This window comes from Lepidochelys olivacea, assembly GCF_965140295.1.
Source record: "Lepidochelys olivacea isolate rLepOli2 genome assembly, chromosome: 9".
Classification (NCBI taxonomy): Eukaryota; Metazoa; Chordata; order Testudines; family Cheloniidae; genus Lepidochelys; species Lepidochelys olivacea.
Window position 1 is genome coordinate 16,691,133 of NC_140419.1, and position 11,940 is coordinate 16,703,072.

An 11,940-nucleotide genomic window follows, 5' to 3' on the forward strand; every position below is an offset into this window, starting at 1 on the left:
AGATGTTATTTTTGTTGAAGAGGGGCATTGTTTTCTGCTGCTAAAAGATTTATTTACCTATTAATGAAAGTTTAATAGCACAATCTTTCTTTCTTCCAGGCAGGGGTTTTCTCAGTGACTTCTACAGCAGCAAGTATATTGTGGGCAGTGTGGCACTATACTAAAAATAAACAAGAAGGAAAATTTACCAAAAACTAAGGCACAGGAAAAAAAACAGAAATATGAGCGGAGTCTAATTAGTTACTATGGTAGTGGACACTGCAAGAAACCCTGTGATCAGCCAAATTTAGTGCTCTGCAACACTGACTGACAATATCTGAAACAAATCCAGGGCTTTTCCACCTTCACTGAAACTCACTTCAGAGCACCTTGTAAAAATGTGAATAAAGAAAAACAATTCACTGAAAAGTGGCTGGCAGACCTCCTCCTACCCCTCCTGAATTGCAGGGAGGAGGCCAAAGGCACAGAACAATAAAAAAGTGTTACAAAACTGACGGTCATGGAAATGGATAATGCTACCAGCTAGCTAAACTATTTACAGGTGCCAAGATTGCACAAAGAATCCATATGCTAAGGTCCAGAAGTTTGGTTAGTTAGCACAAAAGGACATATTCAAACTTAGTGACGCATCATGTTTAACTTGGACTTTAGTGTGAAACTAGTTTAGCAAATTACACAATTAGCAAATATCAACAATAATTCAATATAGCAAATAGGAATAACTCTATAATTAAAAGTTCTATATTGTATAGTCTTAATAGGAGCAGAAAGCATTTGAATATCAAGACTAAGTCTTCTAAATTAAAATAAACTGTTAATAATCTAGCATTAAAAATTAATTATACTCATCAATATTTTAATACAGTAGATCTATAATATTTGTAAGAGCAGCTTAGTTATTTATTTAAAGAACTTTATTATTATCTGAAGTCAAAGCCTAAAGTTAATAGAAATAATTGTATAATTCAAAACTCTAGGCCATATCCTATTATTATAATGTATTCTTTGTATGGCAGTAGCACCCAGAAGACTCAGTTGTAGACCACAAGAGAGAGAGAGAAAGAATTAGTGTATCAAGAATGATAGCAAATAAGAATAAAAAATAAAATGGATCGACAGTGTAATAAAATAGAATCATACTTAAGACATAATTAAAATATTAGCCATAATCTATCTTTAATATTAGCTGTAAATATAGGATAGTATCAATCTAGTAGAATTTTGAATTCTATGTGTATTATAATTAGTGGGTGAGATACTGCGCTGTTGAAATCAGTTGGAGTTTTGCCATGGTCTCACTCTGGAGCAGGACTTGTCACAAGAGGAGCAGCACTTCTCCCTTCATCTCTGTACCAAAAGGGAGACAGTGAGGAGCCCATACCTGGCAAAATGAGGATGTCCACTAGTGGCTTGCAGTGATAGAGCCCTGTTGCCATGACACAATCTGCCCACAGCCCTTTGGATCCCAGCTCGTCCATCTTCCTGCAAGTGGTGATGGTGTAGCCACAAGTCACGACCCACTCATTGGTGGCTGTTGCCACGATCACACCAATCCAGCCAACAAAACTAGAGACAAATCCAACTAGGTGCAAGCAGGTGGCAACCATGTTAAGCTGTCAAGCCAGGCAGCTGAAAGGAAAAGCACAAAAAGTAAAGAGTAAAGGAGATGACTGGGCTTTGTAAGCTGGAGCAGCCTTGGTGCTGAACAAAACAAGTGCTGGGACCTGCCCTAAACTGTCAGCAGATAGGACTGGAGTTTGGTGTAAGCAGATTCTGAGTGGTGCTCTAGTGGCAGGGATGCCTCTGATCAGTTCAGCCTCTGGGAGTGGTCAGAACTCCTGCCAGCCCCACTGACAGAGATGGGAGGAGTAACACAGGGAGCCCTATTTCTTCCAGCTAATCAAGAAGGAGCTGAAAGACAAATTAGCCAATCAGAGAGCAGGGAGAAAAGAAGGCTTCAGAAGTGTAGACTTACCCCATTTCTATTACCTTGCCTTGGGGTCCTATGTTACTGTCAGAGAACTAAACCCATCAGAATGTAACAGAGTTGAGTGTGGCTTTGTATTTTTATAAATACATTCTCTCTCTGGCTAACTGAACTAATAAAAGGAAAGGCCAGAGCTTTAATTAAAAAAAAAAATCAAATAGTTGGACTATTGGAAATGCAGAAGAAAGTGGAGGTTAAGCAACATTGTGGGGCTGACTACAGGTCATCACACTAAGACACTCCCGTTGGAATGGGCTGGAGAGGGAGGGAGGGAATAGAGCTGGCAGATAAAGTTACTGGAAAGAAGAAATTGATCCTTTTACCAAAACAGAAGCTGTCTGTAGTAAGCAGCCTAGTGAAGATCAGTCATGTTTCCTTGGGCTCTTTTCTGATGCCTTCTCTGTCGATGGAAAGAAAAGACAGACAAGTTCCTGCACTACCTCTACTGTGCCCCAGTTCTCAAAGTACTTTGTAATTCAGACTCAAAATGTCTCACTGATCTACTTTCCAGCATCTTATTATTTCCACTTCTGAATTGTGAGACCCAGAGTAACTGATTTTTCACTCATAATTACTTAGGTTTGTAGATTTCAGGTTATTTATTCTGTAAAGAGAGGAGTAATACATTTTTTTAAATGTCAAAGAAGAAAAAATTCACTTTTCCTTCTTAGTCTGAACCAGGTCAAGAAAGGTTGAGAGAGACAGGAGATCTTCCTATTCTTATACTTATTTGCAAAAAAGCATAAAGTATTTCCAATGCCAGCAGAGTTCTAGCAGAACTGCATAGTGCTCCAGTAGCCAATGTTTGGAATTTGTCAAAGAGAAGATTTGAGTGTAATTGTGAAGCTTTGGGTCTGTACAAATAAAATGTGCCTGTGGAGACCACTAGTGGAATTTTTTTACCATTGCACTGTGTAAGGGAAGAATCTAACATGAAGTAAGATTACATCAAATGCTTTGTCCTCTTAATTTGTGTTTAGAGCTGTTAAAGGAAAGCATTGGGAGCTGATCCCTACCATTTAGATACTGATAATAAATAGCAGCCATGGGCTGTCATTCCAGTGGAGAAATCTAATGAATTCAGATTGCTTGGAGCAGGTCTTCCTTGGCACATAGTTTGTTAAAGTGTTTGCAAGCTTGTGAGAAGTCATGCCCCGTGGCTTTAAAAAGAGACGAACTAGTCAATTTCTAACAAGAATCTCACCTCCAAAATCTTCATTTTTCAAATCTTAGAAATAAGTATGAACAGAGAGAAAACATGAATTTAATAATTGTTTTAGACAGAATTAAAATGAAATGTTTTCCCTGTCAGATATATAGTTATTTTTCAGCTTTGAAAAATATTAGAACTTCAAGTCTTTTTCTAAAAGTTCTTTTAGCCTTACACCTCAGCAAATAAACTACGCAAAAGCACAAGAACTAACAAGACACATGCTAAGCTTCCCCCGTCAATCACTTTACTTTTTTATTGCATCCCAGCTCCTCTTTGTATGTTATTTAGATTTAAAGCTCATTGGGTCAGGGCCTTTGTCTGTAAAGCAGCTGCTAGCACATTGTGGGTACTATATAAACAATAATATAAGGTTCAGAATGAGGGGGACTTAGTAAAAATACATATTTTTGTGGTATGTTTACATTAACAACGCTGTTGCATATGGATTTCTGCGTTGTTTGGTTTGACATGGCTAGGTATGAATTCTTGTTTGTATGCTGTCCAGAATTTGTTGTAGATTTCATAAAAAATTAAGGATTTGAGAAAAAAATTGTGGTCCAAGGAGTCAGAGCACAAGAAGAACACACCTTCTAAAACAAATCCTTCTGTGGTGGTGGTCTCTTTATTAGATGGGACTTGTGAAACTACAGGAAAATGAACCTGAAAACTATAGACTTCTATTAAAACATGCATAGGTTGCCTTGATCTGTTATGAAAGTGGATGAACTCTAAAAAATGGAAAGTCACATTAGGAGATAAGCATCCCAGAATTGCAGACAATAAAAAAAATACAGCTTTATACCCTGATCCTGCAAAAGCTTCAGTGAGTAGTCCCACGAGTACTCATGGCAGTAACTGCACGTTAGTGAATATTTGCAGGATAAGGTCCTTAGTTTATATGTAGCCTTCCTATATACTATAGTCTTCCTGGTATGAGTAGCTGCCGTTTCTGAGACTACTGTTGCTAGTGGTCACCTTGCTGAGAAGGGCTGGCAATGTGGAAGCTTCAGTGACCAACACCAGTTTCTGACTCAGTAGCTAACAGGATTAATTTCTCCTGGTTTTTGCCTTTCCTATTTAGTTTCCCTGGGCTGTCTTTAAATTCTCCTGAAGTGTGTTAAAAGGTAGGAGATGCCAAAGACATTTTCGATAGGACATCCTTCTAATTTCTTTTTAGATCATAAAGAAAGGATAACATACTTCCTGTTTTTAAGTAGCTTTCACATAGACAAGGCTCTGGCATTGAAACACTTTATTATGTGTATTATGACCTAGAGTCCCCAGCTGAGATCTGTGTCTCATTGTGCTCGGCACTGTATAAATGCATAGTAAGAGACAGTCCATCTCGGAAGAATTTACAATCTAATTAGACAAAGACAGACAAAGGATGGGAGGGAAAAGAGTCACAGAGAGGTGAAGTGACTTGCCCACAGTCACATAGCAAGTCATTGGCACAGCCAGGGTAGAACCCAGGTCTGATACTATTCCAGAGCTGTAACATGGTCTGCATGTAATATTACATGGAGCACAAATCTGCTTTTATGAGAAGCAGCTGCAGTTTACCATATGCAGCTCTCTAAAGCTTTTGACAAGACAATCTTCTGCAGCTATTAACATCCCTTCATTTATTTCCACTGCTAGAAGGGCATGATGCAAGATAACAGGAGTCCTTTCAGAGGACAGAATGATCTCTTACGTGGAGAAAGCCATGCAAAGGGACATGGAAGCAGGAAAATTCCATGCAATCCTGCAAAACATTCCTTCAAAGCAAGATACATTGGCTAGCCAAAAGACATACTGCTCCAAGAAATACTGTGTCCATATTCTAATTACTTCCTGCATGGGTGTGGGAAAAACTGCCCTGAGCTCCCTCCCCAAAACACTCTGCAACTGCTTAAGGGCAGCCACAGCATAGTATTAAGTTGCTATTAGTAATACAGGTAAGGAAATTCACCTTTTAAAAATGTGTTTTTAACTGGAGAGCATCTCTAAGATCTATGGAAATGTCAAGATATTATTTGAGCTCATAATTAACCAAGGAATACAACAGAAACATACTGAGCATTACTACTGAAACATTGATGAAAAGTAGGTTGACTGGCTTTGGGGTTTAAAAACCAAACAAATGCCCTATATCATACCAACATATATTGTCCTAAGAAATTCTGAGTGTATTTGGGTTTTTCAACACAAAGCAAGAAGCATTTCCCTACATTTTCGCTATACATTTAATCTCAAACAGGGCAACCATTCACATTTTTGCATGGTGGTTAGGGCAAATACCTCTTGCACACAGCACAAAAACAATAACACAAATGTTCAAACCTGCCAGAGAATACAGATGTCCATTTCCCATTAATTTTAACAGGAATAAGGTGTTCAAATACCTTAGGCATCTTTAAAAAATCTGTTTAAAGTTTCAATATCTTGTCATGGTCAGAGCAACACCCAGATTCTTGTACCAGGATTGTGACACCAGAATCAATAAAACAACAAACCACAAACAACAAAGAATGATCTGTCATAGTGCATTTAATATATATTCTTCAGGACAATATTTTGACTGACATGAGTGAATAAGTAATTTTAATATTAAAAAGTAAATGACTTTGCCAACTTAAAAGCAGCTGCCATTAATGTCAATATTTATTACTTAGGCAACAATAGCGTAAATGCTTTAAAGCTTCTAAACTTTATGCCTTGTTATTTAGGAGAGCTCCCTGGATCAGCATTCAGTGTTTGCTCTGACAAGTGATCTTAGTTGCAATTAGTTTAACATATTTGTATTAGTTTTGATGGCAGTCTGAATTTTTAAATCATTCAAGCGATTCACTCCTGGATTGTTTCTCCATGTAATTTTCCTAAAACTTTTCAGAATTAATGACTGCTGATTAATCTGGACACCTAGAAAAAGCATGCAACAGGTATATTGACTGCTCACAAGATGCAAAACCACAAAGCTGTATGTGCTAGCAGGTTTACTCTGTTGGTTGCATTAATCTAATTACAGCTACTGATTCACTTTTTCTACTCTGATATCAGAGCTCCTCACAAACATTAATGAATTTATCCCTGTGAGATAAGAAAGCATCCCTGTTTTACAATAAAAAATTAAGAGACTTGCCCACAACCACACTAAAATTTTGTGATGGTCAAGAGCAGAACCAAGATCTGCCAAGTTCTAGTCCAGTCCCATAATCACAAGACATTTTTCCTCTCACAAGAACAAAAATAATATACAGCATAAATATTTTAACATTTCCTCAGCAAGAGAGAAAAATCACCTAGAAATTCTCCATGGTTTGTCAACTAAAAACACACAATTTTTATTTAACTAAAAAAAAAAAGTAAAATCATTTTACTAGAATCTTTGTTTTAAACTTAGTCAGTGCAGGAGTACACAAAAAGGCCTGACCCAAAGTCCATTAAAGTCAACAGAAAGAGTCCCACTGATTTCAACAGGCTGTGAATCAGGCCCTAAATGTTACAATAGGAATATGTTCTGCTTTAATAGGAGAACTTGGCACAGAGGATTTGCAGGAACAGGTCCCAACATGTTTTCTTTTAAAACAATTTTTCTGGTGTTTTCACTTTCCCAAAAAGAGACTATACTGTATTTTTACAGTAGCTAGATAGGGGAAAGGCTTGTTTTCCTGAGAGAATCTGCCAAGCACACAAAGGATGTTTCATTTACATAAAAACAAATACCAGTATTTCCAGGTATATAGAATCTTGGTTCCATAATTCCCAAGTAATATACTGATGCTAAGGGCAGGGACAGTTACGGAAAAGTGGACCTACAAGTTTTAGGAATGCAAAAGTTTTTGGAATCCCGGTCCTACTATAGCCAATGGGAATTTTGCTATTCTTTTAATGGGGACCTGGATTTCAGCCCTAGTATTACCCCCCCCCCTCCAACCTACGTATTTTGTAGCAGGAAGGTTAGGTGTTTTTTGAAAACAAGCCATGAATGTTCCAGTGTCCTGTGTAGAACTATAATACTCAGAAAGGCCTTCCACAAAGGTTAAGTTCACACAGCATTGTAAATAAATACCATGAAAACAAGTGTTTTGACAGTACAGTTCTTTATTTGTATTTGAATGCACAATCTATACAGAATATTTACAAGGCATGAAAATGGAAAACAGCACAAAATACAATTGAGGTATAAGCTAAGAGCACAGTATGTCATGTTTCAATAAATATAATTCAAAATTTGTAAACTAAGTGACCAGATAGATGCATCTTGTTTTACTAAAACCATATAAAATATTGGTTAATCTCACGTGAGGTAGAGGACAGCTTTGCATGTCATGTAATGCAACCACAGCAATGCTAACCATAAAACTGTACATCATTGGCAGAAAATTAAAAATTGTTGAATGCACTGATCATTTTATCTCAGGCTTTTTACTAATTTCAGAATAGTTATTCCACTTGTTGCCTTGATTAGAGATATATTCTACAATGTTTTATCAGTTATTCTTTGTAATTGAAAGATTAATTATACTGCCATGTCAGCATCAATAAATACTTCCAATAGTGAGCATGAAAACACAAAAATAGATTTGGTCAATCACAGACCTTATAACCCTGGAAGGCAACAATAACTGCAGCAAAACATTTTTAGACAAACTTTTATATTTCCTAGAATTATTTTAAATACAGTACAACTGTGCTTTCCTTGTTTTCAAGTGAGGTATCTACATTTGAAGAAAAATATTTCATAGATTTTTATTACATTTAGCTGATTTTCAAGTGTTTTGCTTTCTTTTTAAAACCTTTTGATCTGCTGTGCTTGATGAAGAAATGTCTCAACCCACCAATTTTTCAAGCATTTTCCAACTGGAACAGTAACTCAGCAGAAAACAAAAATTCTATCCTTAATAATAATGGAGACATATCATTAAATGTACCATGCAGTTGGTAAGTTGGTGACTTTTACTTTCACAAAAGTGGCTACTAGGCAGAAAACTGACTGTCCTTTTGAACTAAAGGAGAAATGTAACCAATATAAAATACTAGAACCAACATTCCAGTAAGGAAAATGTGTAACTGCCTCTCATACTACAAATGCAACAAACAAATGTAACATTACTGAAATCTGCAGCTTTTTGTACTAAGATATTTTACTGTTGACAGCTTAGATAAAATTACTTAACCACTGCAAGCACAGAATTACAGGTAGGTGTACTTAAGTATTTTGTTAACTTTACCATACTATAAAAAGTTCTGTCATGTGGATTAATTACATAGATTAAGTGCAGGGGAAAAAATACAAATTCAATATTTTTACTGACTAGTCAAAATATATACCCTACTAACAAGAAGTAAATTTTAGGAAGCTGACTATGAAAGTATTTCAAGGCCAACTTTACAACTAATACTACAAAAATGTTTCTAAAATTTCTTATCCCATCATTATAGTTAATTGAAAAATTAATTTTTCAAATTTAATTTAATGCTTTTTTCAAACTAAAACCAAGAATGTATGAATAAAAAGTTGTTCGTGACTTCCAAAAGGTGGGCCTGAGCAGTGCCTGACAGGCCAACATACCAGTAGCTTTATACGCCCTCTAACTTTGCCTACTTCACTAACTGCATTTTACCTTTACTATATACAAATAATTTTACACCTAAGCTATTAATATATTAAATATAGAATAAAATTACTTCAAGAATGTAAAACAATTACTATATTTAGCCACATACTAAAGTTAAAGGGTAACTAAAGGATAACAAAAACTAAAGCAAAGCTTCTTTGAATTAACATCAAGATTTTGCTAACCTCTCTTTATCTAGTGTTAAATGATTGCATTTGTGAATCTGGGTGATTTTACAGCTTCCAACATTACAAAAGATTTACTACTCTTCTAAAGTCATTACATTTCTCTTGCAGAGTGGAGTGCACCTAATATATGAAAGTTTTCCTTTAAATTAAAATGTATATTAATAAACTAGGTATTTATGTTGAATACTAATTATTTTCTTCCAAAAGTGCTCTAGGCAACTTTGCTTCTAAGTGTTCATTAATGAAACTTTTAAAATTAAGAACATTTTAGTCTTTTTCTAAAAAATTAATATTAGGAAAATCTGGAAAACAAACTTCCTGTGTAAAAGACCAACATACAGAAACTAGAATCAAAACAAATTGCATTATTAATATATAAAATGAGCATCATAAGATTAAGAAACCAAGTTCATATTGACAGATTAACTTTTGCCAGCAGTCTCTCTAAATGGGCATTCCAAGTCTCTGCATACATTGTCAAATAAGCAATTTATCATAACTACTCTAAGTCAGTAAAACAGCTCAACATAAAACTATTTATTCTAGAACTTATACAGTATTTACAATTTACTAGAAAACTATCTTTCAATTACTATGGACACAAAACCTATGGCACATTTGTATATATTTTATTACCTAAAATCTGTATAAAATTAAGTCTACACATGTGGAATTGTGTTATGCAAAGAACCTAAAATGGTTATTTCTTTACTCAATGTAGGAGGATTACAGTAATTTAAAACTTATTGTAATTTTAGAATTAAATGGTATATTTACAAAGTTACCTTTTAAAAGATTTTAATCAATTTTAAGTGGCATTTTGAGCCAATTATTTTATAATTAAGAGGCCATATCTGCAATGGGAATTGTTTTGCTAAAACTTACCACAGCTCCACCTCTGGTTGCAGTAATGGGAATACTAGTATAGACTGTAGCCACTAGCATTTTAAACACTGTATCATTTAGACGGGTTTTGAACAGAGTTAGATAGCATGTGATTACAACACTGGCAGATCCATGGAGCCCTGTCTACAGTAGCACTGGACTCCCATGGGTGTTACCACTGGTAAGTTGAAATAGTGGCAACAACAATGGGAAATTTTGCAGACATCACCTAGTATAGACAAGAGTCTAAAAGTGAAAATTGATATACTACTACTACTGTAATTATCCAGTGAGGACTCTACCCATTCAACAACTAACACATGAAATACTGTGGTAAATCAGATAGTATAAGAATATTAAACAACCCCTTTAGGTCCTATCTACACTGATGATTAAACTATGTGAGCCAACATGGTTTGAAGTGCAAGATGCACTCTGAAAAGTAAGTAAAAATGGCATAATGGGATTCTTTACTGCCTCAATGACATTCAGATCAAACATTTTCAGTTTACCAGAAAACAGGGTATTTTTCCCAGCCGTTAACTGGCACTCACAGCCTGAGACCTGAGAGCCAAGCTGTGTTCTTTCAGGCTCCAACATCTAATAATAAGGATTTTGCAGTTGGAATGTGGTCAGCAGTTTTTTTGGTATGTAAACTAGACTAGAACACAGCTCACTCTCTCATAGCTGTATTGACTATGTATATAGTAGTAAGACTTTTGGGGGCGGGGGTCTTTAAAGCAAATAGACATGACTTTGAATACAAAAGCATATAAGGAGCAATCAGGCACTTTTGTCTCCACCCCATAGTCCCCTTTAAATAGTTTGGCTTGCCCAGATAGGGTAGATAGGTATACCTATTTTTAAAAGAATGATCCCAAGATGCCAGAGTGAAAATTTTGTGCTCTGTAATCCATAATAGCAAGGGACACGATGTTTCAAATTGCTTCATTTAACCTGCTTTAATCCTCAGTGTAGATGGGACATTAAGAATTTATTAAAATTCTAAAACACATATTCTTAATTTTATCTCTCCAAACTTGAACAAGCAGTATATGGCACATATGCCAACTTAATCTTTCTTTGTACAATATTTGCTACATTTGTGAAAAAATTAAAATGCATGCAAAGTTTTTAATTTTAGCTAATTCAGAACAAAAATGGAAGCAGACATTTTTACTCATGATTTTATCTAACACTAATTTAACTGTGGAGAGAACAACAAAGACACAAAACTATAGCAAAACTATTTCAGTTAACAGTGGACTCAGATTATGGAACATGGAACTACTAAAAGTATTTCTAATCAACAACAACTAAAGTCTGTCATGAGAGATCCTTCAAATTTTTTGGAAAGAAGTAAGAGACTGTATTCTTTCACCCAATTTTGTAATAATGCATTTAATATGTCAGGATTCTAATAATAAGGGATTCTAAATCCAATCCTTTGTGACCAGGATTTTTCAACATTAATGTCAAGTATACCAATATAGGGATTCTGTACTTCTATCCATTTTTAAATATTATGGTTGAACATGCAGTATTTTTGAAGATTATGGTAATATTTGCCATGTTGTTTAACCACACAAAGTACCAAAATGACTTTCAAAGTGTCATAGCTCAAAATTTGATGTTTTTTTAAAACTTTTTACTAATTACCTAAATGTCAATAAGGCCTGTTTCTACATACCAAAAGAAATCTGTAGAGAAGAGAGACTTTTGGATATCAAAGTAACTAACATATATGAATGATAACAATTGTTATTCTCCAGAGCATTAATATTTTCAAAACAATGTTAATTATCCAAATGTTCAGGGTTTCTACAATACAGCCCCCATTTTATTTTAAAGACTTTCTTCAATAGTTGTTACCTGAAAAGGATTGGGAGGGGGAGTGGGGAGAGAGATGGGATGGGATGGGATGGGAGCAGAGGGAAGGAGATTTTTAAACTTTAAAATACACAGGATTCCATTTCAGTTGTTCCTTTTCACACTGAAATGCATAATGTTATCATCCTCCAAAATGCCAACAGAATATCACAACTTAGATTTTGAAATTCTTTC

General features: G+C 35.3%; 1 protein-coding gene across 2 annotated transcripts in view; it reads right to left on the bottom strand.

Annotated features, from left to right (window-relative positions):
• Positions 1-1,832, bottom strand: part of CLDN11 (claudin 11) — a 47,341-nt gene extending 45,509 nt beyond the window's left edge. Inside the window, exon 1 of one of the 2 annotated variants that reach the window (XM_084638894.1) lies at positions 1,382-1,832. In XM_084638894.1, the coding sequence (XP_084495020.1) occupies positions 1,382-1,607 (226 nt within the window). In that variant the 5' untranslated portion in view covers positions 1,608-1,832. The remainder of the gene's footprint in view (positions 1-1,381) is intronic. The other variant, XM_084638893.1, reaches the window with a different exon arrangement.
• Between the last annotated feature and the right edge of the window lie 10,108 nt (positions 1,833-11,940).